At 54.1% G+C, this 27,992-nt stretch overlaps 1 protein-coding gene across 5 annotated transcripts in view; it reads right to left on the reverse strand.

Moving 5' to 3' along the window:
* Positions 1 to 27,992, reverse strand: part of ARHGEF10 (Rho guanine nucleotide exchange factor 10) — an 86,152-nt gene that overhangs the window by 29,898 nt on the left and 28,262 nt on the right. The window contains exons 7-18 of one of the 5 annotated variants that reach the window (XM_012788811.2): positions 27,447 to 27,503; positions 24,217 to 24,380; positions 21,225 to 21,341; positions 18,790 to 18,904; positions 18,030 to 18,136; positions 15,452 to 15,529; positions 15,017 to 15,196; positions 13,117 to 13,233; positions 11,238 to 11,327; positions 8,711 to 8,881; positions 6,619 to 6,764; positions 4,978 to 5,153 (exon numbers count right to left, since the gene is read on the reverse strand). In XM_012788811.2, the coding sequence (XP_012644265.2) occupies positions 4,978 to 5,153; positions 6,619 to 6,764; positions 8,711 to 8,881; positions 11,238 to 11,327; positions 13,117 to 13,233; positions 15,017 to 15,196; positions 15,452 to 15,529; positions 18,030 to 18,136; positions 18,790 to 18,904; positions 21,225 to 21,341; positions 24,217 to 24,380; positions 27,447 to 27,503 (1,518 nt within the window). Of the gene's footprint in view, positions 1 to 4,977; positions 5,154 to 6,618; positions 6,765 to 8,710; positions 8,882 to 11,237; positions 11,331 to 13,116; positions 13,234 to 15,016; positions 15,197 to 15,451; positions 15,530 to 18,029; positions 18,137 to 18,789; positions 18,905 to 21,224; positions 21,342 to 24,216; positions 24,381 to 27,446; positions 27,504 to 27,992 lie in introns of all 5 variants that reach the window. The other 4 variants (XM_012788810.2, XM_012788812.2, XM_075997286.1 and 1 more) reach the window with 4 other exon arrangements.

A 27,992-nucleotide genomic window follows, 5' to 3' on the forward strand; every position in this document is an offset into this window, starting at 1 on the left:
CTCCCTCAGGAAAATGACCAGCTACTGGGTCCAAACTGTTCTGTCCCATCCAAATAAGTGGTCGAGTTTTAGGGAACACTGAGCCAGTGGCTAATGGAGTAGAAGTTTTACACCTGTTGGTTATTTCACTGCTTTCTGCAGTGAGGTGACAGGGCCCTGTGGCCACTGCAAGTACGGGGGCTGGGACCTCTCTGTCCACCCAGAGGGAGAGAGAGAGGGCAGATGGGGCAGGAAGAGGGAACCCGGCCACTGTGGGGCCACGCAGGAAGCAGTGGTGGAGGAGGACAGGCAGCTGGCCGGCGTGCTCCTGGGCAGAGGGGCCCCAGGAACCGGGAAGGAGGATAGTTCTCGGGAGGGAACGTGCAGGAAGGGACGGCTCTCACCGACTGAGTCCTACTGGCTGCTCCTGCCGGGCCGGGGGGCAGCCTTGAGGACGTGGATGTGACCGTCAGTCCTGTCTTACAGCTCGTGGGGCATAAATGGTGTCACCTGTACATCACGGTGACCACAGTTAACGGCACTGTGTCGAGTGCTTGAAAATCGCTAAGAGTAGATTTTAAGGTTCTCGACTCGAAAACAGTGATAGGTGAGGGAGGGGTACATCAGGCAGCTTGATTTAGCCATCCCACGGTGTGTGTATTTCAAAGCACATTGTACACCATAAACGCAGACAAATTTTATTTGTCACCTGAAAAGTGATTTTTAAAAGAATGTGTGTGTGTGTGTGTGTGTGTGTGTGTGTGCACTGCAACTGATGTGAATCTATCAAGGGACGTTTTTCCCCAGTGGATTACAGAATCTTCCCTGCTGAGACCAAGGGCAATTTCTCTGCCTTCACCAACACGAAGATAAACCGAAGCCTCACGTTTGGGCCTGGGCATCAGACACGGCTCATAAGACGGCACTGCTCTGGGTCAGACGGACATGGGACAGCAACACAGGACACCCTCGTGGCAAGGCCAACGTGTAATACCAGGGAGACCTTCTCCATTCTCATCTTTAGGAAATAACAAAAAGCAGGACACAGTGTTTTTCAAATGCTACTTTCAGTTTAGGAAATACCTTTTTTTTTTTTTTTTTTTTGGCCAAAATGTATTGACAGATTAAAAAAATACGCAAATTGGATTTTTGCTGGAGCTGACTTGCAGCCAGCTGGTTGCAGGTCTCTATTCTGAGTCGTGGGAGCAGAGCTCCCTGCCCACCACGTCTCTGCAGAAGGGCTTCCCGAGCCTTTCTCACGGCACTGCTCCTGTTTCCATGGAAATCCCTGCAACTTGTTTGGAGATTCGGGGTTTGTCAGCTAAATGGAATCTTGTGTGGCAAACAAGGAAGGGACTGTGTGGCTGAATCAATAGCCACGGCAACCATAAAAAACCGGGGGGGGGGGGGAGTGTCTCAGCGAGCCTGTATTTCCCCAGTCTCAGGGCGTCTCCCGGGAGACGTGTCCAGGCACGAGGGGAAGGACTGTGATCCCTGGGGCGCTGGCCCGGGAGCTGCAGACTTGCACAGCGTGAGTCAGCCTCCACCCGGCTCCTTTCCACAGGGCTCCTCCTCCTCAGAGCAATGCGGGTTTCCGGCTGCAAACGCCAGGCTCCCACTGAGCTCCCTGCAGAGCTCCTCTCCTTCCCCACCCTCCCCACCCTCCTCAGCGCAGGGCCCTCTCTGGTCTCCTGCAGGACACCGCAGGCAAGGCCGGTGCTCACAAACAAAACACCCTTTTCCTTTCAGTTCATCAAAAGTCACATTTCCCTAGCGGCGGGAAATAGAGTTCAAATCTGAGACGACATTTTTCTGCAAGCACATTTTTCAGCGTATGACATCATACGGTGTTGATAACCACAGGCACAGGGGCACACAGCAGGTCCTAGAACTGGACCACCCCGTGACTCAAGCTACGCCCGCCAACACTGCTCCCCCACGGCCCACACCCGCCCCTGGGTAGCCATTCCCATCTGTGTCCACGGCAAGAGGCGGAGGGTTCCCGCTACTGGCTGCAGCTTGGTGCTGACAGATGGGCAGCGTGGGCCCGACGGCGCACAGACCAGCTGACCCTCTGCCCCGGGTGGGCGTGGACAGGCCAGTGCCCAGTGCCACGCGAGCCCACAGACATGGCGACTGCCGACCACACCCGTAAAGGCAAGGCAGCAGCAGACTCTGCCAGCTGAGGCCTGAGGACAGCCCCAGAGAATGCAAACTTGAGTTCCAGCTTCACATACACACAGAATCAGCAAATGTTAATTACTTTTTCCAAAAGGTGTATTTTTTTAACCTAGACGGCATTTTAAAGACCGTTACTCCCAATACCATCCCTTTCACAGCTCCCAGCTGAAGAGCAGCCGCAGGGCCAAGGGAGCAGGCACTGGGCCAAGAGCCTGAGGGAACATCTGGTCCCAGGGCGGCGCCTATGGTCTGTGAGCTCAGGACCCCAAATCGGTGTCACCTGGACCCCAGATTTAGGTACTTGGTGGCCTCTGGGCCTCGGCACACCTGCTGTCCAAATAGCACCTCCAAAGTAACAAGTCACCACACACTTGCAATGGGTGAATCCTACTGAACGTGAATGCCATAATTTAAAAAGACACCTGCACTCGAATGTTTATAGCAGCACAATTCACAATTGCAAAGATGTGGAAACAGCCCAAGTGCCCATCAACACATGAGTGGATTAACAAAATGTGGTATATGTATACCAGGGAGTACTAGTCAGCTATAAGAAACAATGGTGATATGGCACCTCTTGTATTTTCCTGGTTAGAGCTGCAACCCACTCTACTAAGAGAAGTATCTCAAAAATGGAAAAACAAGCACCACATGTACTCACCAGCAAATTGGTATTAACGGATCAACACCTAAGTGGACATATAGGAATAACATTTATCGGGTGTCGGGCAGGTGGCGGGGGGAGGGGATGGGCATATACAAATATAATGAGTGTGATGTGCACCAACTGGGGGATGGACACACCTAAAACTCTGACTGGGGTGGGGAGGGCAAGGGCAATATATGTAACCTTAACAGTTGTACCCCCATAACATGCTAAAAAAAATGAATAATAATATTCATTGAGCACCTACTGCATGCAAGCTGCAGAGTTAGAAGGGAAACCAGGTGACATTAGCAGAAGAATTAACTAATTAATTTCAGAGAAAGGCCCTCACATACTCATCAGATTATCTTAATTTCTTAAAATACAGGCATCATAATAATAGGTCACACTGGATGTCCTGGTGCTCCGCCGTCAATGTCGATAACAGACGAGGATTGGGTATGTTCTGCCGGAGGCGTGGGTTCGACCCAGAAAACTCGGCAGCACCAATCGATGGCAGAACAAACACATCCCCTAAATTCTCTATGTGGGCCAGTGTGGAAAAGGATGCCCCAGGAAAAACTGCCTTCCCTGAAGTTGCATCTGTGTGTTTCCATAGAGACATGATAAAGAAAAAAACCAGTGCAAGTCTGCAAAACAATCACATTACGTTTTAAAGTCTTTCCAGAGTCCCCTTAACTTAGGACATGATCAAAGAGTTCTCCTCGAATTCAGAATGAAGGAAAAGATTTACTCTTCAGCGGAACATATTACTCTGAAATAGACAACAGAACTGGCCAGGACCCGCCATTTCCCCCTTTGCCATGGCTGAAGGAAAGCCCATGGCAACACCCAGGCCCACATGGATTTATCAACGCACTTCGGGTTCTTTCTTCCATATATTTTAAAAATTGGGTGAATCGTCCTGCTTTATGCTTTTTCATATTGCTGACTCTAATTTTATTCTAAGTTAGGTCAGTATAAATGACAAATTAAAAGATGAATAAGAAAATACAATGTTGCATGTAATATTAATACATTATATCTACCTTATGGATCAAAGTTATCCTTAGCTATTTGAACACAGTAAGACAACCATAATTACAAATACATGGTAAGGTTGCTGGCACTATAAAATACGCAAGGGAATTTTTGCTCACAAAACCAAGACATAAACTTGATTAGCAATCAATATTTCCAAATAAGTGAAAAGGATTTCAAAAAACTTTTAACGAGACATTCAATTTGCCCTTGGATAAAATTTTAATGAATCATGTCAGCTTGAAAATTCATTTCTCTCTCCTTCCCTTCCTCCCTCCCCTCCCAAACCACCCCTTTGTAGTGCCTCACTTCGAAATCTGGGTTTCAGTTTGGCATTTTGGTTGCTAATTGAGAAGGTTGATAAAGATGCACACTACTTTAAACAGGCATATGACGTAGCAGTCAGCGATTGGAGAGATTAAGAACTGAATAACAATAACACGGTCCAAGAATCACCTCGCTAGGCAGATTGCCAACCTGTTAACATTAGGAAAACAAGAAAAGTAAAAGATCCCACAGCAAATTGGACCTAATACTCACTACAGGGTGAACACACGTGCCCAGCTAGAAAGGTGAAAAGTCATAAATGCCGCTTTCTCGACTCCAAACAGATCAGAGACAAAATAATCTGAAAAGTTAATGCTCTTTTAACACATAAAAAAAGTTTACTGGAAGTTCCTGTTCATTGTATTTTAAGTGTTCCATAATTCAGGGGCAGGCAGAGGCCCTAACGCCAAAAAGTGAATAAAACTAAGCCAGTCTTTATTTGGATTAAAAGGGAGAGAGAGAGAAGAAAATTATTTTTACACTAAGATTAAAATCTATAACGTGAACAGTATTCAGTAACGATAACTATAAATATAATAATTATGCAATGCTAAAACATTGCCCAAGTATTTTCACATCTTTCTCTCCTTCCACCTTGGGAGGCTCATGGACAGGAGCTACCTTCGTGGGGAAACCGAGGTACAGAGAGATTAAAGTAGCTGCCCGGCAGTGCGGTGAGTGGGCAGCAAAGCCGAGCGGTAAACCGAGGCATGAGTGCTGGCGGGAGATGCAGGGCAGAGAGCCCAGAGCTGGGGAGGACAAAGACACCCTGAGTGACCAACATGAACAAACGAGTCACTTACGTGGCTTCACGTTGGCACCCACCGCCAGGCTCTCGGGCGGGTGTGCGATGGGGAACCTGCCATGCTCGCCCGCGCCGTGGCTGGCGCGGTGCTCCATCACCTCCACGTGGCCCAGGGGGACGCTCCACTTGAGCAGGTACCTCTGGCTGGCCACGGCGCTGCTCTCCTGCAAGGAGCTAGAACAGCCAGAGGTCACCCCGTGAATAACTGTGTGAATGAGCTATGACACTCGGTGTCCTTTGGATATTCGAGTGAGAGCATTTTAATGTTGAATTATCTGGTGTTTGACTTTCTCGTGAAGTCACCATTCGGAGCCGCAATGATTAGATGAGTGAGGGGAGCTTCTTGCTGGAGTCCAGGGGGGACTGCACAGCAACGTGGCTCCCCGGAAGGACGAGGGTTTCCAGAAAAGCTTTGAGGGAGGAGGCTGGACGCCTGCTGGTGACTGATGAACAAAGGTGGTCCGGCAGTCTAGAGAGCTCCACTGATGGGACAAACCTTCTGTGCTATGTGGACTAGCATTCTCTGTTTCATAAGAGTTAACTCTAAAACTCTTTCTCTGCTCTTATATGGTCACATGAAAATCACTGTAATGGAATTCAATCATACTATTATGTTCCATGATTAAAATATTTAGGCCAGGCATGGTGGCTCAAACCTGTAATCCCAGCACTCTGGGAGGCCTAGGCAGGCAGATTGTTTGAGCTCAGGAGTTTGAGACCAGCCTGAACAAGAGTGAGACCCGTCTCTACTAAAAATAGAAAGAAATTAGCTGGACAACTAAAAATATATACAAAAAATTAGCCAGGCATGGTGGCACATGCCTGAAGTCCCAGCTACTCGAGAGGCTGAGGTAGGAGGATCGCCTAAGCCCAGGAGTTTGAGGTTGCCATGAGCTACGATGACACCACTGCACTCTAGCCTAAGTGACACAGCAAGATCCTCCAAAAAAATAGAAAGGAAGGAAGGAAGGAAGGAAGGAAGGAAGGAAGGAAGGAAGGAAGGAAGGAAGGAAGGAAGGAAGGAAGGAAGGAAGGAAGGAAGGAAGGGCTAAAGTGTTACTCATTTTCTTGATTTATACCAAATATGAATATATCCAATTTAATCATATAAAAAAATGCTTACCAAAAATACATGTATAGAGAATCAGGTATAAAGAATTTAAACAATTTAAACTGTAGAATGACTTAAGATAGTTATTTTTTAAACTCAATTTAGTTTCTAGCTCTAGCATCAGCCTTGTTTAAAGAGCGAATAAACCCACATATATCTAGTTTCCACCAGCAGTGACCTGTGGTGTACACTGAACCCGTTTTAAAAACACCCTTGTTTGTGACAAGGTTTCCTTCAATTGCTAAGTTTCAGCCCAGAAATCAGTTCAGCTTGAACCAGAGAATCCACAGTCACCCCTTGTGCTGGACACACCCGCACGCGATCACGGGACGGGCAAAGTCAACGCTGCGGTCCCTACCGGGAGCTGACGGGACGGGCAAAGTCAACGCTGCGGCCCTACCGGGAGCTGACGGGACGGGCAAAGTCAACGCTGTGGTCCCTACCGGGAGCTGACGGGACGGGCAAAGTCAACGCTGTGGTCCCTACCGGGAGCTGACGGGACGGGCAAAGTCAACGCTGCGGCCCTACCGGGAGCTGACGGTGGTGCACATCAGCACGTCGTTCAGCATGAAGAGGCGGCGCTCTTTGGTCTTGATGACTTCTCCCCTGTCGTTGAAAACCGTTTCTATCATGTCATCGGATCTGATGAGGTATCGGTTTCCGCTGCTGAGAAGCTGAATATTCAGAACAATGGTCAACTGAGTCACCTCAACTGAGTTGACGCAAACAAAGGAGGAGAAAAAGGTCTTGCAAAATAGGGAGTTGCTAGCATCAGGGTTTTATAGATGCTTTTCTTCAGGAGAGTCTGGATGCTCCCACTCACAGGCCCTGACGATGCAGAGTTCTGAAAGTAACTTCTAGAAACCGAGCGTTTCACAGGCATTGGGGTTTGCAGTTACTATATACGTGAAAGGAACCCCATTCCCCCTGTGAGCACTGTTTCTACAGAGTTGGCTCCTTCCTCTTTACCTGCCATTCCCCTCGACTGCCCTGACCACACGCCTCCCTCCTGGGCTTCCCTGCATTAAACGATTCAGGATTTACTGTGTTCCCCCCAAAATAAGACCTACCCATAAAATAAGCCCTAGCAGGATTTCTAAGCATTTGTGCAATGGAATCCCTACCCCGAAAATAAGACCTGGTGATGGCGTGGCTACGCAGCGCGTCTGGACAACCCGTGCATTTCGTCGCGGAGCGGTAAAGAACACGAGCAGCCCTTCTCATCCGCCCCATTGTGACAGCTACCATCCCAGGGGTCACGGAAAGGTGCGGCAGCCCCACCCACAAGGTCGGCTCCCTGTAAGGTCCCGGCCACCCTGTGCGTGCTGCAAGCTGAGGCTTTGAGGGGAAATAACATCCCCTGAAAATAAGCCCTATGTTTCTTGAGGAAACATAAGACCCTGTCTTATTTTCGGGGAAACACGGCACAACCCTATGTCAACCGGGAAAGGTTGTTAGAGGAAGCAATTACTTTGTAAATTTACTTTTCCCAAAGTAAGCATGATTAAGCAAGCATCTTAACTTCCTAGGATGTGCCACATTTTATTTCACTGAGCCAAACAAAACGCCATCAGTTCTTTGGAAAGACGCTTCATATGGACCGATAAAACACCACGTCCTATAGAAGTCACGCTCCTCACCATGGTTTAGCTAACGGAGTCCTCAGCCCAGACAGTCCCACAGCCTCTGATTCTACGTCTACACTGGCTGCATCCCTGGAGACGCCAGCCTCACCACTGGGCTCCTCTTGACCCATGAGTTCCCGGGATTGACGCGCCCTGCGCACATCTACGCGACAGTCACGATGCACCATCACACCTTCCCAAGCCTTGGGGTTCTCTGTCCCCGAGTGTACTCAGACATTCAAGTGCCAAGGGGAGCATGATTGTAAATACCGTGAACTACGCCAGGAATAGAACTGGATACAATTTTCTGCTTATAACGTTCCTACATAAATCATTCAGAGAATCGGGGAAAACCCTGTGGCTTAAAATGTGTTACCATAAAGTTCTCATCATTAAATTACTGAATATCATTGGGAGTTAGAAAATTAGTACTGCCGACAAAAATAAAAGGCAACTTCAGCAACATTAACTATTATCTGTAATAATTCAATACAGCTCATATATATTCGCATCTCCCTGTGGTCCGGGGCCCTAGGTGGACATGGCAAAGCCACACAAAATCAGAGCATGGTGGCAGGAAAATGACTTTGCAAATGCCAAGCTCAAACACAGCCCTGCAGAGGAAGTGGCATCCTCCTGCGTTTGTTTCACTTTATCGTGATCAATGCAGCACAGACTCTCCACATGTTGGTGCAAACAGAAATGTCTGCAAATATGCCAAGCTTTGATTGATTATTACTGTCTGAAATGAATGCAGTATTGTGAAAGTAAAATTAAGCTACAAGAGTTGCTCTTGACCTTTTGGGGGGTCCTGGATCCATCTGAGGATCTAATGCATCTACGAACCCCTTTCCTAAGAAAACCCAGACAAACTGTCAAGGGAATGATTCCAGACGTCTCCAAAGATTGGTTACGAGTGGATGAGTAGCAATGGCCTTATCAGTACAAAGCAAAAACAATTTCAGAATAGAATTGAAAAAAAAATCTGTGTCAACCTTGTTCAGGTATCTTTCATTGATGGCTTTCGCTATCTGCTTGATCTCACAGCGCTGGTCGGCGTCTCTTTTCCTTTCATTCAGCTTCTCCGCCAACGTCTCCAGCTCCGTCAGGGCCATCTGGATGGGCAGCCTGTCCGGGTGTCCCTTGGGCGTGTTCTTCAGCATGTCCTATGGGCGACAGGGTAGAGTGGCGAGGTCGCCACGCGCACGCCCTAACCCACGGCGAGTCACCGCCCACACGCCGATGCCTGGGAGGGCAGCAATGACATCGGTTATTCTGGGGAAAGATAGAAAATATTCTGGGGAAAGGATCACAAACTGAGTCACAGCTTGGCTGAACATCTGAGCAGCTCCCTCTACAAAAACAAAGCCCCCAAAATAGCTTTGTACAATAAAGAACACGCCAGATAGGGACATGGCACAATCTCAGAGATGTTTTGCTCTCTGTGACCACGTTCCACATCGTGATCAGATTGGTTTTCTCGAGTTGAGTCAGACAAGCAAACGCAGGCATAGATGGGTCCAGCTACTTTTTTTTTTTACAAAACCTGTTTCCCGACATCAAGGGCGTGGCAGTTTTGCCGTGCTGACCGCTGTGCCCACGGTGTCACCCACACAGCAGGGGCTCCGTCTGGGCCTCCCACCCACCTGGAAATGGAGCCTGATTTTAGGGCAACCCGGCTACCCTGTAGGATGGTATGGTGGTTGATACATCACGCTACGTCAGTCTAAACCCACAGGATGTGCAGCTCCGGGCTGACCCGCAGGCACATGGTGACTCCAGGTGGCCGGGCGTGTCAGCGTGGGCTCGTCATCCTCACAGGTGCACCTGGGGCTGTGCGTGTGGGCAGAGGGGCGCCTGGGGGAACCCCACTCCTTCCCCTCGATTTTGCTCTGAATCTAAAACTGCACTGACAAAAATAATCTAGTTGTAAAAGAAAGAGGAAGCTGAGCTGCCTGTCTGTCCACCCCTGCAGGCTCAGATGGGCCCGAGGACATTCGGGGAGGGTGCAAGGCACAAAGCCACTATATGGTCACCAAAAAGACGGCACGAGGCTGCCAAACCCCACATAGACCCTGAAGAGCAATGACGAATGGTGCCCTTGTCACCTGGAGTTTACACAGAGCCCGTGCTGCCTGACTCGCTTCCCTCACGACATGCTGATGTGTGAAGGAGCAAGCGTGAATCTGAAACACTTCTCAGATTGAATGTGGTTCTGCCCTCTCGCCCACCAATTTCTATGCGTTTGTGTATGACATAAGCAGCAATCAAATTCAACAATGCGCTCGTCATTCTAAACCTTCTTCTAAAAATCAGAAAAGAGCACTGCATAAATGAGCGAATGTTTCCAGGTTGGATAGAAAATTTAAACTACTCTATACATACATTTGTCTTCCTGGGAGTGGCATCAAATTCTAACAAGGCAGAAAAGGATGATCTTGAATCTCATTCTGGCACCAACACAGTGTACTGGTGGTGCCCACGCCACCGTGATCCGAGCGCGACAGATGGAAACCAGGGCCCGAGGTCTGGCCGAGCCTCGGGCCGACCTGCCCGGCCGCAGCCGCATGAAGAAAGAGGAGAAGTTCCTTATTGCCGTTGTTACCAGAAATTGTCATTTAACACTCACCTTTGTACAAAACTGGGGGGGGGGAAAGTTAGTTGGGATAAAGTAAGAAAGAGACACGGGGCAGATGAGGGTCCTGGACCCCACGTGAGAAACCCACCGTCCCAGCCACGCCGAGGTGTGCCAGCCCGCCGCACCTGCGGGACAAGGTGGGCCAGGCCCCGAGAGCAGAGGCCAGGAGAGGCACGGGAGATGGAGCTGGTTATAGAACCTTCCCCACAGCAGGTCTGACAGAACCTTAAGCCATGTCCCGACATAGAAAGGAATCCAGTCCCGATTATAACCAGCCTTCACCTAAACATAAACTTCCAACACATAAAAAGAAAAACACAGATGTCTAGACAGTGTCTCCTCCACTCGCCGAGACAGACCGTCTCCCCTCAGGAAACGCGCTTTCACTCTGCACCCTCCAACTTCACTCGCGATGAGGCCCTCGCGCACTCGCCGAGTGTCTGTCACCTCTCCGTGGGTCGGGCCACGGCCTGCGAGCCCCCAGCCGGGAGCCCAAGGACTGGGGGCTCTCCAAGCCCAGCCGTGGACTGCACCACGGCGTAGGCTCCGCCACCACCGCCCCTGCGTGCTCGGCACTGACTGGAGAAATCAGAGACTGGCCAGAGCTGCGCTTGCGCCCCAAGCCCGCCCTCCGCACAGAGGGAAGAGGCGCCTTCCTCGCGGCTCCACGCCAGGCAGGGCACGCTCAGGACGGCCATCCAGGCGCTGCCGGGAACAGCCTGCAGCTCCGGCCCACGAGACCTGCGCGTGGAGCCCGCACCCCCGCCCTCACCCCTGACCCAGACAGGAGTCAGGCCAGGGGGCTCCTGCCACGCGGACCGGCACGAGCTCTTCCCAAAGGAGCCGGCAGTGGTGAGGCTGCGCAGGCCGCGACGGCCCCTTACCTGGAGCAGGAGGATGAACTGCGGGAAGCGCTGGATGGGCCGCATCAGCAGGCTGTAGAGCGTGATCCGGTCGGGGCTGGCCTCCTGGCACTGCTGCGGGGGGGCGCAGGGCTCAGCGGGCCGCGGCCCCATGACCCGAGACGGTCGGGCAGGGACCCCAGCCACCCGAGAACCCACCACTCGGCTCTAGCTGGAGGAAATGTCACCAGATCCCGCTCGGAGTGCCCTCTGCACCTGCTGAGGGAGAGCTGGCTCCACTGCTCTGGTGGCCGCTCCAGGGAGGGGCCGGGTCTCACCACCTGGGCTTGGCGCCGGGCGGATTTGGGGGTGTCCGGGTCTGTGTTCTGCCCACGGTGTGCCCAGGGGAGACGGCCGCCTCTCCCCAAGGCAGCAGGTGCTGAGTGGGGCTGGACTGTGGCTGCCTGAGGCCGCCAACCTGGGGCTGCACCTGGTGTCCGGCTCCCTGGGCTAAAGGGGCAACAAAGACCACAGAGGCCACCGCCCAGCATGCCCCGGCCCTCGGCTTACCCGCACCCGGCTCCCTGAGGCTCAGGCCCCCAGGGCTGCGAGGCGGGACCAGAGCTCGTCTCCCGAGGCCGCTGGCAGGCTGAGGAGCAGGTGCTGCGGCCACACCGTGGGGCTAAAGCAAGTCCTCAGAGGACATGCATGGTCAGCGCAGCACCCGTTTTCTTTCCCTCGGAGGAGGAAAGGCTGCCATAGCGAAAAGCCACGGCGTCTGCAACTCATGCGGTAATGGGGACCTAGTCCCTGAGCAAGCCCGGATGGGCCAGGACTCTGCTCAGCCAGAGTGGGAGCCACCCAGAACCACCCTACTTGGTGGGAGAGGGGAGGGAAACGCTGCCCTGGGCAGGGAGACGTGCCCTGTGGGCACTGGCCCAGGTAGCAGCAGTTTCCAGGAATTCAGCCCAGGGGCAAGAAGATACTTTGTCCCAGCGCTTTATAATGCAAACCAGGGTCTCCCACAAAGGAGCCTTCGCTGGGCACCTGGCCATGGGCTTTGACACGGGAATTCAGTCTGGCCCTCAGCCCAGTAACCGGCCCTCTCACAGCCTCTCAGGGGCCTGGGGAAGCCCTGCCGCTCCTAGTGGGGTGACACGCCCCTGTGTCGGAGAACGGACCCAGAGGAAGACTACGGCTCTCTCTCGCCTCACCTGAGGCCAATCTGGAAGCGAGAAGTTGGGCTTCTAGTATTCCTGACTTCACACTGAAGGTCAGGAAGGAAAAGGCAACTTTGGGAGCTGATCTTCACATTCTTTGTCTTTTTTTTTTTTTTTTTTTTTTGAGACAGAGTCTCACTCTGTCTCCAGGGCTAGAGTGCCGTGGCATCAGCCTAGCTCACAGCAACCTCCAACTCCTGGGCTCAAGCGATCCTCCTGCCTCAGCCTCCCGAGTAGCTGGGACTACAGGCATGTGCCACCATGCCCGGCTAATTTTTTCTACATATTTTTAGTTGTCCGGCTAATTTCTTTCTATTTTTAGTAGAGACGGGTTCTCCCTCTTGCTCAGGGTGGTGTTGAACTCCTGAGCTCAAATGATCCTCCCATCTCTGCCTCCCACAGTGCTAGGGTTATAGGAGAGAGCCACTGCGCCCAGCCTTGACGTTCTTTCTGTCTACTTGTCTACACGGTGTGCAAATAAAAGCTGTTTTCAAAAAGCTACGATGGCACCTAAAATTCCTCTGCATTTCTGCACTAACCCAACACCTACAGCACTGCTGGCACCAAGATCTTTATAGCGACATTGCGCATTTAGGGTCGAGACGTGGTAAAGGGTGATTACAAAGTTATTTGACTTGGAGCTTCAGAGGGCATTAAAACCAAAATGCAAAACAAAAGAAAAAAGAACAAAAGAGACTTACCTTCAGAAACTCCAGGAAGGCGGGCTTGGTGGCGCACGTCTTCTTGAGCACGGCCACAGCTGTGCTGAAGTTGTTCACGTACTCGCTGTAGGCGTCCAGGACCATGGACTTGGAGAACTGAACACAGGAGATTGAGGGCGAGCAGTCACGCACGAGCCCAAACATTCCCTTTTCTGATTTAAGAGAGACGGTTTTAAACCTGCCCCCAAAACACCCTCCCAGCCACTGCGGCAAACTTTATCACAACAAACTTTATCACGGCCGACCTTTCCTTATAGGCCCCTGGGAACTGCCCAGAGGGCTGCTGCATGGTTCTGGGGCGCCAGGGTACTTTAGGGCACCCTGGTTCGAAACCATGGTAACTGGGGGTAAAGTTAAGAATGTTCCTGACTACAGAGAAATAAAGACGACGACTGCAGACAAGCTTCTGTAAACCCCTGCCCAACCTCCCTTTGTGGGTTCCAATGCCAGGGCTCCAGCTGAGACCGTCCAATAATTGTAATAAAAGGGCTCCCGGTGGTCCCCACGGGACCTGAGAAACCAGCAGGAATCCCCTGCCCCAAAGGGCACCAAAGGGGACACCCGCCATCCAGGCCGAGGCGTGAGGCCCCACACACGCTCACTTCCTAAAAACACAGAGGTTTCAAGAGGCAGAACACTTGTCCTTGGTGTTAATGTTCAGGGAAAAGCTCATCCCATGTGACACTCCTGAGAAACCGCAAGTCCTCTGGGATGGATGGACGGACGGACAACAGCATCCGCAGAAAGATCTCGTGGGACTGTCACTGAGGGAGGAATGTTTCCCTCTAAATTATGTGTCTTCTCAAAAAAGATTTTTTCCCATTTTAAAAAATGTTGGTGAGGTAAATATTTAAAGAAGAGAGACAAGTTGAAGCTAATATATAAAATAGCCCAAAAATGCTATACCAAAATAAATATCCAATATTTCTTTTTGTTTGTTTTTCATAAGGATCCATGAAGGGCACTATGCAAATATCTCAGCAAAAATTCTATGTTATGCCCAAAACATCCTACCACTTACATACTTCCTCAAGTGCACATATAAATGATTTAGAAAATAAAAAAAATTTTCGTATATCATTATCACCATGTCCGTTTAGGTATACGCCCACTTTAAAAAAAACTTGCAAGCTGATATCCCTTTGATAACATTATTATCTTAAATAGTTACAGAGACTAACCTGTTTTATCCATAACCTTCCACATCTAGAGAGAAATCTAACCAAAATACAATATCACGCTAGGAGCAGACATACAATGATCAAAACTGCTGCTGCAGACACTTGGCGCCAGGGGCTCCTGGGCAGCTGTTCCTCCCGACGGGAAGCACTGATGTGCTTTCCTGCGTCACGGCACAGGTCAAACACGCCTGCATCCACACAACAAAACACTCCAGACCACAGAGCCCGGTTTGAGGAAACGTATTTCCCCAGGAGGTGTCTTCTGTCGCTCCAGGCAACTCAGACAGCGGGGCCGAGACCGGGCAGAGCGCGGCCACGAGAGGCTGGCAGGTGGCGACCGCACCACGCCGCTCCGCCAGCAGAGTCCGCAGTCAGCAGCAAAAAGCGGGAATGTTATTGAACCATACATATTGCCTCCAAGACTTGATAATACACAGGTCTTAAATCTCTGCAGATAGCTGTCCCCCACTGAGCCTCTGCGTGTCCCCCTCGTCTCCCCACCCGACGTCCACCCGTCCTGTCCCCAGCGCACACGCATGGCCTGGCCCTAGAGAGAGCCACGTGTGCGCCGGCCGGCTCGCCCGTGCTCAGGGAAGAAAGCGCAGGCCGCACGTGAAGACTCCACCTGTGCAGGTGGAAACGCCAGCCTGAGAGCAGAGAACAGGACTGCCACGCCCACGGAAGCCGGGACGCGTTACCGAAGCCACGAAGACGTCCCCGATCATCTCCACGGAGTCCCACTCGGCCACACGGCTGGCCAGCGCCATCTGGAACAGCGAGTGGCACTGCAGGATCTCGCGGACGCGGTAGAACACTGTCCTCAGCTTCCGCTCGCTCAGCACCCGCGGCTCCGTCTCCGACAGCGGCTTCTCGTATTGCTAGGGCGAGACAGGCGGGGCGGCCGTCAGCAGGGTGGAAAAGGGCTGCCCTCTGCGTATCTGTTTCAAAGCACGTCCTGGCTTTGGGTGTCAACATACAGACATAGCGCTTAAAGTCTTTGGAGAGCGTCGCAAATCTGCGTATTTTATGGCTCATAAATATATATGTGCATAAAACATAAATAGGTAACAAAAGCATATATTTTTAAAAGGATGATAAAAACGTGCATATCACATGACACGACTCTCAGGCACCTCCAAAATCCTCTTCAGGGCATCCACGTAGTTCTTTTCGCTGTCAACAACGGAGCCCAGGATGTATCTTCTCACCACCTGTCGGGAAGCACAACGGTAGAAAACAACTTCCGAACACACACAGGTGAGTTTTACTTCTATGCTGAGGGTTGTTGGTAAAGAAGTTTTTTGTTTTAAACAGTAGATAAAGGCAACTTTCAGAGACCTTTAAAATATTCTATATGGTAGGTTAATTAAATAACATTACAGGTACAAAACATACTTTCTCTCATCAACACACTTATATTACACTTTAAATCTGAAATTATAAACTACTGGAGCAGGACAAATAAAATGATAGCACTTAAAACAAATCCATTCACTTATGTCACAATGATGACTTGAACTTATGTAATGACTGTGTTTCATGTGTTCAACACCCAGTTAGATGTTTCATATTTAAATTAAATATAAAAAACAGTTCCAGTCTTGGTCAATGAATGTTATTAACAAAACTTATCTAAAATCCTTATTCCAAAATTACAGAAAAACAGAAAGCTTATGGAAGGTGGAAGAACAGATTCTTTTTTTTAATCTTTGGAAAGATCTTTTAAGCATCCAAAGATCCACCTACGAGGCTAAGAATTTGGATGGAAAATTACTCCTGTCGGTCAGAGCAAAAGCCTACAATCCGAGGCGTTTGCGTTTCAGACACTGGCGCTGCTGTCTGTTGTGCTGCTCGCTGCTGAGGCACACGCGTGTGTGGGCGTGAGGCTGAGGCCGCTCTGCTCACCTCCACTGCCCAGCAAGCCACGTCTGCCCACCCACAGAAAACAGAGCAAAGCCTCCAATCCAGAGCACACGTTCATGTATGCACACACACACCTACATGCACCACACATGTGCACATGCCTACACGCCCCCCACATACACATGCACCACACACGCACACACCTATATACGCATGCACGCATATGCAGACATGCATACACCTACACGCACCACAAACACATGCATACATGCACGCACCTACACACACAATACACATGCACACATACACACACACACACCACAGACGTACACACAGGCACAGACCAGGATAGCGCCAGGCAACCTGAGGCGCTGCGAGCTGCTCTGAAGCCTGCAGCGCCACCTGGTGGGCAAAGCGAGCACTTTGCACACAGGAAACCCCCAAGACAAGCAGATTCCAGGGCAACCAAGATCCAGAAAACACTATCAACAAGGGGTGACTATTCTCTTTTCAAAAAGGACTATTCAACCACAAAAGTAAGGCAAAGTCAACCCTTCCAGGACCCCTGCAAGACACCCTGATGTGCATGAGAAAGCGCAGATGTGGCGGGCCAAGACCACACCCGTGTGAGAAGCAAAGCCGGAGGCTCAGCGCTGACCGGCCCACGGCCGCGTGGCGTGCCAGCCCACAGGAGCTGTGTGGCCGAGAGGCCACACCTCAAGGCGATGGCTCAGCCCCTGGGGCAGAGCGACCCCACAGGCCACTCCCTGCGGGAATCCAGGTGCGCAGGCACTGCCCGGGACTCCTGGGTCCCAACACTCGGGCCAGACCGAGGAGTTTACACACACATATTCTAAAGTCCCAGGATGACACAGTGCCGCAGGACACAGGGTCTGCGATTGGCGTGAGATCATGTGAAATACAGAAAGGAAACCAATCTCCCAGATTCCGTGGCTACTGCACGTACAATCGGTGTTTTCCTGCACGTAGGCCTGGCGTAGGCCCGGCGGGGTGGGGGCTCTGGCGCTCGTGGCCCGCTCCCTCCTTGCGGCTCCGAGGCTCAGCCAGGTGGGCGAGCCTGGCCGCAGGTGGGCGAGAGTGCCAGATTCTCCCTTCCCGGAACATCTGTCCACAACCCTCCTCCTCCGGCAGTGGCTGCTCAGGGCCACCTCCCCGCGGGCACACGGAGGGCCCGGCGGCCAGGCTGCGGTCAGAGGCACGGAGCTCAGGAACCAGGCTTGTGCGAGCAGCTGGGGGCCAGGCGCAGACCACTGGCCGCCTGTGCCGGGCTTCCCCAGGTGAGCCTCGCCCTAAAAGCACGCGGACACTTGCGGGGAAGTGTGCCCCGGCGCGCCTGGGAGGTGGCAGCGACTGAGCAACCGTCTCCCGCTGTCTCCACCTCGCCCATCTCTGAGCTTCAGTGCCGTGAACCGTGAGCCTGTTCCAGCCTGGCCAGGTGTTGGCGGCCGGTAGGGGTCCTACTCGATATGGGTTTAAGCCCTGACCTTGCCCCCAGGCATCTGTGTCATTTCTGTCTAACCCAACTATGCTCTGTGCGGCTCCCTCTGCCCACCTGTGTCTGCCCCCGCACCTGTCTACGGTACCAGGTGTGGCCCTGTCCGCACCGCACCGTCCACGGGGGTGGGGGGGACCCCAAACCCACCAGAACGAGTCAGCCCCCACCCTCAACTGCCCAAAACTCCGTGGTCTTGCTCCTCGTGCTGAAGTTTTCTCTTCCTCTCACTGGAAGATAAGGCAGTGGCAACCTCCGATCACCGCCCAGCGCGCAGACACCCAGACGCGAGCAGACTGCGCGGCTGCCCCGCGACACGGCGCGGCTCCTCCCACCTGCTGCTGGGACAGACCCTCAGGCATGGGCGTCAGCACGGCGTCCGGGTGCCTGCAGTCCACCTCGATGAACAGGTTCTGCTCCTCCTCCAGACAGGACCTGTGGTCTTAAGAAAAAGTCAAAATTCACGAGTTTTACATCAAAATAATACATCCCTGACAAAATCACCACAGTGCAAAAGGCTCTCAAGCAAAGGCTCTGCGCGGGCGTCTCCACTTTCCAGGCTTTCTCCCACCAGCTATTAGCGCCTCGGAACGGTGACAAACCAACAAAACAGCCGTCCTGCACGGGTGAGAGAGCGTTGGTGGGTATTTGAAATCTTCAGCATTTGAAGTTTAATTTTGAAAGGCAGAGGTGTCGTTTGAACAGCCAGGCAGCAAAGCGGCAATATTTTAGAATTCTAATATTTTAGAAGCTAAATATCTTAATCTTTTAATCTGTACACCCTCACAATCAGAGACAAAGCGTGGCCGCTAAGAATGTCTGGGAACAAAGGCTTGGGTGGGTCTCCGTACCTCTCCTGACTTTCCGTCTGATCCTCTCTCTCTCTGTAAGTCTGAAAATGTGCAACTTTCCCCGAATCGTTTAAGCCAGAACTAAAACCTGGATACAACTAACTGCCTTAAAGAATCCACAAAGTGGGTCACAGAAACCTGAGTGTGTCTCATTCAAAGATGAGACAAGAACACGCCACAGGCAGGGCTGCGACAGGCGGGGCCCCGCAGAGCCGGCGGCCCGCGCAGCCCAGCGGGCACGGACCTTGCGAGACGAGAGACTTGGTCCTGATGAAGGAGCGGCCCCTCTTCACGGCCGCCTTGGTCTTCTCCAGCCCGTCCTTGGTGCCCTCCCTGGCTGCCCTCATGAGCTTCTGCATCTGCTCAGAGAGAGAGGCGCACGTGAGAAGCGGTCGGGCCGCAAAACCCCACTTCTAGTTGATTTGTTTTAAAAGAATACTGTCAAGTAGAGTTCGGGCTTGCAACGTTACCTGAAATCGGCTTTTAGGTTTGGGAGGGTTCTCTTGGTTACTGTGTGAGTGTGTGGTTTGGGGCCACTTTTTGTTTGTTTGGTTTTGTTTGTTGAAAAAAGGAAAAAACAGACTTTAAAAATACGGTGCTTCCTTGACATGGCTAGAAAGTTTCCTGCTACATTTAGAAGCCAATCTCCGCATTTACCGCAATCACTCGCAAATGCAAAGAGCGCTGTGGAGGTCACAGGTGCTACGCTAACGCCCACAAATGTCAAACAACCTGCCCGAAATCCAGCGGCAAAACAGAGAACTGCAGACTCTCATCGCTCCAGTTCAGCCTTTAACACCTACCACCAGGCCCTACCTGCCTGTGTCAGCTGGAGCCCTGCAGCCATTATGGGGTCGCGAGGACCCAGAGCCAGCCACGGCCAGAGGGGAGGCCCCGAGACAAGGACCTGCGACCACCGCCCTGCAGAGACCTCAGGGGTGAAAAAACGCCATGTCCCACGTGGCCGGGAGCTTGCGGGCTCTGGTTTCCTCACTGTCAGATCTGACTGACCCTCACGAGCATCCGGGCACTCCTGGCACATCTGCGCACTTTAGTTCTAATCTTTTTCTTTTTCTTTTTAGAGATGGGGTCCCTCTACGCTGCCCAGGCTGGACTCGAACTCCTGGGCTCGAGCGACCTCCCGCCTCGGCCTCCCCGGTGGCTGGGAGGCAGCCACGCTGCCTGGCTGTGGCGTTTCGTGTCTTACTCTTTCACAACCTCTCATCTGAGTGTCAGCCACCAGACACTGCGTGACCGTCTTCAGAGAAAACCCACATGACAGGAGGCAGATCGACGTCCTTTCTCACCGACCTCCAAGGAGCCTGCTGGGCTCCGCACGGCGGCCTATGGCCCTCTGCCGAGGCCTGGCAGGGGTGCCCGGCTGACAGCAGCAGGCACAGCGCTGGCCCTGGCACACGCTACAGGCTCCGCCACCTGCTAAGGGCGACCCGGCCACCACTCAACGTGACCGAGACACACCACTCTGCCGGCTGAGCCAGCGCCCCGACTACGAGGCCACCATTGCGCAAGCGTTCTCCTCCCAACCACGTCAGAGACACCAAAGGCACAAGGGCCCCACCCCCGCCCCGCAGCCCACAAGGGGCCGCGTCCTGCCGCCCACCCTGCCGGACCACGCCAGGCCTGGTCTCTGGCCCGCCGTGGACGCCGCCCGCACGCCTGCCCGGCGCCGCCCGCTCATTTCAGTGCAAAGCACCTCGAGGGAGTCCGTTCCTTCCCGACCCGCCTCTCCTCCCGCCAGACCCGGCCTGCCAGCCACGTCCCCGGCCTGGTCCCCTCTGACTGAATGGAGGAAGGACGCCGGCCCAGCCCGTGCCTGCAGGCGATTCCAAACGGACCCAACGCCACCGTCCACCGCCCTGCGCCAGCCCCTCCACGCCGCACCAGGCTCGTCCCTGGAACCCCCAGGCTGCCGCCACCCCGCCACGCAAGGCCCCACGTCACAGGCCCCATGGGTACACCAGCCACGGAAGTGCCGTGACTCCCAGGCGCCACGGCCTCAGGGCCCGAGCACAGCACACCGCGGAATAGCACGGAATAGCATGAAATAACACGGAATAGCACATTCGGAGCAGACGTCTGTTCTCGGTGAAGTGTCATGCAGCGCCCACGAACGGTTCATGAAATACCAAAGGGATAAAAACCGAATTGAGGTGGCATTACTTGACAGTGCCCTTTTAAAACACGTCTCGGAGAAGTGACCATGGTAACATCCACATCCAGCAGTTCTCAAACTCAGGTCTCAGGAGCACCTCACACTCTCAAAAGTCCCTGAGAACCCCAAGTGGCCTTGGTTTTTTGGGGTTTCATTTGTCTGTATTTACAACAGACGCTAAAACTGAGGAAAGAATTATTTTTGTAGCTATTCATTTAAAAAAATAAATCTATTATATGTTATCTTAAATAACATACGCATGAGAAATTAGTGCGTTTCCCAAAACGGGGGAAGTGGGGTGGTCTCAACTTCTGGGACGCAGCCCGGACCGTGCGCCCGTCGGCCGCGGGGCGTGCCGGCGTGCGAGCACGGGCGGGCCCATCTCACATGCGCGAGAGCCCGCAGGCGGCCCCCAGGCCCACACTCTGAGAACAGCGGCTCCCAGGCCGGCCTCAAGGGAGCCGCCTAGGTTTCCCCTGTCGTAGAGCCAGTGCCCGAAACTCTACCTTCAGCTCCTGCTTCTGCCTCAGCTGCTGGAGCTCCACGGCGCCCACGGCGCTGGCCATCAGCTCCCTCACCTTCCTCTCATAGTGCTCCTTGAGCCGGCTCAGGTCGTGGGACAGCTGCGGCAAGGGAGACAGCGCTTCACTCGCCGCCCTCGCGGCTTCCTCACAGCCCCAGCGCGAGAGGCGGTGGCGGCGCCCAGCTCCCCGGGGCTCCGGGACCCCCCCACCACGCCCGACCGCCAGCCCCGCCACCACCGCCAGGGGACAGACGCGGCAGGGAGCCGCGTGTCCTCATAGGCCAGATGCGGTTCAGACCAGCCGGATCGAGACCCCTCCGTGCCGGACAAGGGCAGATAAACACACAAAATAACATGTGCAAAACCGCTCATTTGTGTTTGGATGGGATCGAAATTATCAAATATATAAAATATACATAACATTCTTTTTTTATGCCAGCACCCAAGCCAAAGATCCATGCATTCAAAAGTGCACTGACGGGCCAGGTGAGGTGGCTCACGCCTGTAATCCCAGCACTCTGGGAGGCCAAGGTGGGAGGATCGCTCAAGGTCAGGAGTTCGAGACCAGCCTGAGCAAGAGCCAGACACCCATCTCTACAAAAAATAGAAACAAATTAATTGGCCAACTAAAAATATATACCAAAAAAAATTAGCCGGGCGTGGTGGCGAATGCCTGTAGTCCCAGCTACTCGGGAGGCTGAGGCAGGAGGATTGCTTGAGCCCAGGAGTTTGAGGTTGCTGTGAGCGAGGCTGACACCACGGCACTCTAGCCCAGGCAACAGAGTGAGACTCTGTCTCAAAGAAAAATTTAAAGTGTGCTGACGGGTGACACCCTGTGACATGGCCAGCATGGGCTCTCTCGGGTCTGCACGCTGACGCAGGAACTGCGCAGAAACCCTTCCTGTGGCCCGCCCCCGTGCCACACGGCTGGGCCCGCCGCCCCTCCGAGGGCCAGTCCCACGTCAAGGATGCTTCAGGTAACTTTTAATAAAAATTGGAGACTGCTTTTGAGATGACTCTTGAGCAACCTACGGTTTTGTTTTGGGAGATTTAAAAATATGACCATTCACCCTGGGAAACCCGGCACCAGTTGGCAGTGCCACCCTGCACAGGCCTGGCCCAGGGCCCTGCCTGCACTTGCCCCGTCCCGCCCCGTTGCCGGGCACTGCTCTGCCGCGTGGAAGGGCGGGAGGCGGAAGGACAGGCAGCGCTCTGGGCTTCTGCGTCACCATCCGGCCAGCAGACCAATCTCGAGATTCCGTGGCTGCTCCCCTGGCACAGAGCGGCTGCCGAGGCGCCAGCACTCAGCGGGTGCTCTCGGAAACACGTGTGCGGGCTGGGGGCAAGGCAGGAGGGGTTTCCTTTACCGACACCGCCAGCCGGCTCACCCGGCTGCTGCACCCGACCTGGCCGTTTGTCCGAGACCCGCCGTGAGGACAGAATGCAAGTGCTCTGACAAGTGCCCGGTGGACACTCCACCTGCTGAAACCAGAGCCCAGCATTCTTTGCAAACCTCAGTTTAAATCGAGGGTTTCTGACTGGGCCGTGTGAGTTAAATATCGTCTTGGCCATGAGGAACTACAAGCACAGCTTCATTTATCGTGCAAATCTCAGCTGTCATAATTCTGGCCACAGTTCCTGGTCAAAGCTTGTCAATAACACTGAGCTGACCACCAGGAACTGGCAGATTCTTCCTGAGTTTCATGGAACAAATGCAGAGAATGTGGGAGATCCAAGCAGCCCATAATAACCTGCGAGCTGCACGGACCGGGCGGCTACATCTAGGAATGCAGTCTCTGGTTACCGGGGTCTGCTGGGGGTCGGGGTAGGGGGGGAGAACTGGCCACACCAGTGGGCCGGGGTCAGGCCCAGGAAAGTCTGCGCCAAAGACAGCGTCCGACTGGCCAGCGGGGATGGGGACCGGGCATGGCCTGCATGGGGACCTCACACAGAAAAAGTGCGTGAAGTGCACAGGCGTCACCGTGGATTAGCACAAATTCACCCCTTTACAAACAGCCGGATAAAAACTCCACCAGTAAAACACACACCGCACAGTCAGGCACCTCAACACCCGAAAACCTCGGCAAGGGGGTGCTGGCCCAGCCCCAGAATCCACTCTTTCAAGCTCTGGAGTGTCTCCCTGGACCTCAGTCTAATGACTTTTACACAAAAAGAAAAAGGACTAAAAATTCCTTTTAAGAAAGGATCATGGGCCCAGTGCAGCGGCTCACCCCTGTAACCCTGCACTCTGGGAGACCGAAGCGGGAGGATCATCTGAGCTCAGGAATTCCAGACCAGCCTAAGAGCGAGACCCTGTCTCCACCAAAAAATTAAAAAGAAATTAACTGGTCTACTAAAAATATATAGAAAAACTTAGCCGAGCATGGTGGCATATGCCCGTAGTCCCAGCTACTCGGGAGGCTGAGGCAGGAGGACCGCTTGCGCCCAGGAGGTTGCTGTGAGTGAGGCTGACACCATGGCACTCTGGCCCGGGCAACAGAGTGAGACTCTGTCACAAAATTTAAAAAAGAAAAAGAAAGGATCATGGTGGAGCAGCTTAGAAGCTTCTGTCCTTTAACATCAATCTTAGCGTCCCCTGTGCGTGCTGGCAGCAAAGCGCCGCTGCGCCGCGTCTGCGCCATCCGCCTGGCGCCCGGCAGGGCTGGCACGTCACCGTGCAGAACACACAGCGCACACAGCGCAGAGACAGTTCTTTGCTTTCTCAGAAGCCGCAAGGCAGTGAGCTCACCTGAGGCCTTCTAAGTGCTCTAGCTTATCAGGTGTGATCCCCAAATCTCCACGGTCACACTCGCCACACGAAAGGACACACCCTCCTCCTTCGCCAACGGCCACGCTTCCCCAGACCACACGCCGGCACCCTGACGAGTGCACGTAAGCGCGTCACAGTTGCATGCCACAGGCCCCAGCACACGTCCACGCGGCGCGCGGCCATGGCACACGAGACCGACACGTACTTGCTTTTTGTGGTGGCCGCGCAGGAAGGACCTGGGCATCCCGTTCTTGCCCTCGGAGTCGCTCTGCTCCTCGTAGCTCTCGAACTCGCTCGAGCTCCAGCCGTACTCCAGGGAGCTGTTGCCGCCCTCGTCCCCGTTCTCCACGTCGTCGTAAAGCGTCTCATCTGGATGCAGAAGCCCCAGAGGGAAGTCACGACGCAGGTTTGGAATTCGCTACCCACGCTCTGCCCTCGTCGGTGGTCTGCCCAACCGCCCAGAGCCGGGGGTGGCAGCGGCACAGAGACAATCCCAGGGGAGTGCGGCGCCCCGGCCACACCCGAAAAGGCGCCACAGGGGCCTCCGCCACACGGGCGGAGATTCGCAGGGCCCAGAAAAGCCCTTCCGGTGGTTCCTGACACCGGCTGTGACCGTCTGCCACGGTTGTGCCAATTGATGCATCGGCCAGAGAACTTTCCATGAAAGAAAAAAAAAAAAAAAATGAAGGGCACAGACAGAGAACTGAGAGGGAGAGAGCGCAGGTAGGCCGCGGCGATGGCCGCCGTGACGGATGACGGGTGGACACGCGGGGGCGGCAGAGACTCCGGTGCAGCACAGCCAGGCTCACATTCGACAAGGGTGAGTTTTCTCCTGTGATAAAAATGCTCTAATGAAGCGCATACATAATCTACTACCGCGGCCGGGCTCGGTGGCTCACAACTGTAATCCCAGCACTCCGGGAGGCCGAGGCGGGCCGATCGCTCAAGGTCAGGAGTTCAAAACCAGCCTGAGCAAGAGCAAGACCCCATCTCTACTAAAAACAGAAAGAAATTAATTGGCCAACTAAAAATATATAGAAAAAATTAGCTGGGCATGGTGGTGCATGCCTGTAGTCCCAGCTACTTGGGAGGCTGAGGCGGAAGGATCTTCTGAGCCCAGGAGTTTGAGGTTGCTGTGAGCTAGGCTGACGCCACGGCACTCACTCTAGCCTGGGCAACAGAGTGAGACTGTCTCAAAAAAAAAGAAAAAAAAAATGTGCTACCGTATCTGAACGGCTTCGATAGCACCAGTGACTTCAGAATCAGTGGAGAACACAGTGTTCACGTCACCGGACACAAAGACAAGGGGAGCTGTGCTTTTCAACACCAAGGGCCAGGTGCATGTCTGCGTTGCGTGCCCCCCGTTCTGCAAACATGAAAAACCGAGCGGTGCTGCCTCTCAGCCTGCCTGGCCCTAACAAGCGAAGACATTCAACCACACGTTTCGCAGGTTGCAGACTCCTTCAAACAGACGCAAAGGCCTCGAATGCCAGAGCTGAGCCCTCAGGGTGCCCTGACTCGAGAGCACAGTGAGAGCTGGGGCAGACGTGTAGTTTCTGTCTTCAGTGCTGTGTTGCTGACAAGGCTTTTAGAGAATGGCAATGACATTCTCCAAACTCTCAGAACATCAGTGTCCCTCTAATTTCTATTCCTCACTCGCACAGGCCCCTCGGGAGGGAGGACAAAGCCCATGGCCCAGCCTGGAGGGATCCTGTCTTCCCGCGGGTAACCACGTTTTCTCTCTTGGTGCTGTCAAGGGTCTCACTGTGCACAGGTTTGTGTTCTGAGGTTTCCCCTGGGTGTGGGCTGATGTAGAAAGAACTAAACCCGCTTTGAATCTGTCCTTCTCAAACCTGAGGATTTTTAATCTTTCTATAACGTTAGAATATTCTCACTCACACTTTCTTCAAATCTGACCTTTCCCGACTCCTGATGTTTTCTCATCTGCACCATTTACAAGATATGTATTGCTGCTTCTCACCTGTTTACTCGTATCTTCCATATCTTAACCCTTCCTGCTTCCCAGGGGTGATGGAAATAACCTCCCTATTTCAAGCATTAAAATATAAACACACACACACACGCATGCACACACACGAATATTCCACTACATACTATGCGTGAGCCACCACCCACCACCCAAACACCAACAGAGCACACAGCTGCCATCAGGGATCACCCACACACCCCGCAGTCATTTCATGTTGGGAGCAAAGGCCGCCACACAGAGCCCTGGCACCCCACTCCTGACGAGGCCTTGGAACCCCACTCCTGACGGGGCCCTGGAACCCCACTGCAGACGGGGCCCTGGAACCCCACTCCTGATAGGGCCCTGGAACCCCACTCCTGACGGGGCCCTGGAACCCCACTGCAGACGGGGCCCTGGAACCCCACTCCTGACGGGGCCCTGGAACCCCACTGCAGACGGGGCCCTGGAACCCCACTCCTGACGGGACCCTGGAACCCCACTGCAGACGGGGCCCTGGAACCCCACTGCAGACGGGGCCCTGGAACCCCACTCCTGACGGGGCCCTGGAACCCCACTCCTGACGGGGCCCTGGAACCCCACTGCAGACGGGGCCCTGGAACCCCACTGCAGACGGGGCCCTGGAACCCCACTGCAGACGGGGCCCTGGAACCCCACTCCTGACGGGGCCCTGGAACCCCACTGCAGACGGGGCCCTGGAACCCCACTCCTGATAGGGCCCTGGAACCCCACTCCTGACGGGGCCCTGGAACCCCACTCCTGACGGGGCCCTGGAACCCCACTCCTGACGGGGCCCTGGAACCCCACTGCAGACGGGGCCCTGGAACCCCACTCCTGACGGGGCCCTGGAACCCCACTGCAGACGGGGCCCTGGAACCCCACTCCTGACGGGGCCCTGGAACCCCACTCCTGACGGGGCCCTGGAACCCCACTGCAGACGGGGCCCTGGAACCCCACTCCTGACGGGGCCCTGGAACCCCACTGCAGACGGGGCCCTGGAACCCCACTCCTGACAGGGCCCTGGAACCCCACTCCTGACGGGGCCCTGGAACCCCACTGCAGACGGGGCCCTGGAACCCCACTCCTGACGGGGCCCTGGAACCCCACTGCAGACGGGGCCCTGGAACCCCACTGCAGACGGGGCCCTGGAACCCCACTGCAGACGGGGCCCTGGAACCCCACTCCTGACGGGGCCCTGGAACCCCACTGCAGACGGGGCCCTGGAACCCCACTCCTGACGGGGCCCTGGAACCCCACTGCAGACGGGGCCCTGGAACCCCACTGCAGACGGGGCCCTGGAACCCCACTCCTGCCGGGGCACTGGAACCCCACTCCTGACAGGGCCCTGGAACCCCACTGCAGACGGGGCCCTGGAACCCCACTCCTGACAGGGCCCTGGAACCCCACTGCAGACGGGGCCCTGGAACCCCACTCCTGACGGGCCGCACCTGGCTCGGAGTCGGAGTTCTCCCTCGGGACGTCGTCGTAGATGGCCTCCTCAGGGTCTGCCACAGAAAGGGGGACCTCAAACCCTGAGTTGCACAGACGGGGTGCAGCTGCCAGACGGGGTGCAGCTGCAGCCAGATGCGCCAGGGTCCCCGCCACCCATGACCGTGCAAGGAGCTTCCCAGCGCAGCCAGCGGCACACCAGCCAAGCAGCCGTTGTGGGGCAGAACGTCTTGTTGGGGAGGTGGGCGTCGCTCTGCATGGGCCAGTGTGAAATGTCACTGGTAGGGAGTCCTGCGGTTGTGTTCAATGACACGTTTGCCGGGGACGGAGGGACGACATGGGGACAGTCATGGGCTGCGAGTCAAGTGTGTCTGTCCCTGAATCCACAACTGTTGTCCAGAAACAAACCTGGTGTGACGGGGAGCAGGGAAGGAGGGCGGGACAGGCCTCGGTGGGCGTGAGAACGCATGAGAGGCCCCGAAGCTTCTCGAGCTCAGCGTTTCCCAACGCTGGGAACGAACGAGCCCATTTTAAAGCTTCAGATC

The sequence above is a fragment of the Microcebus murinus genome, chromosome 24 (genome assembly GCF_040939455.1).
Source record: "Microcebus murinus isolate Inina chromosome 24, M.murinus_Inina_mat1.0, whole genome shotgun sequence".
NCBI classification, from domain to species: domain Eukaryota; kingdom Metazoa; phylum Chordata; class Mammalia; order Primates; family Cheirogaleidae; genus Microcebus; species Microcebus murinus.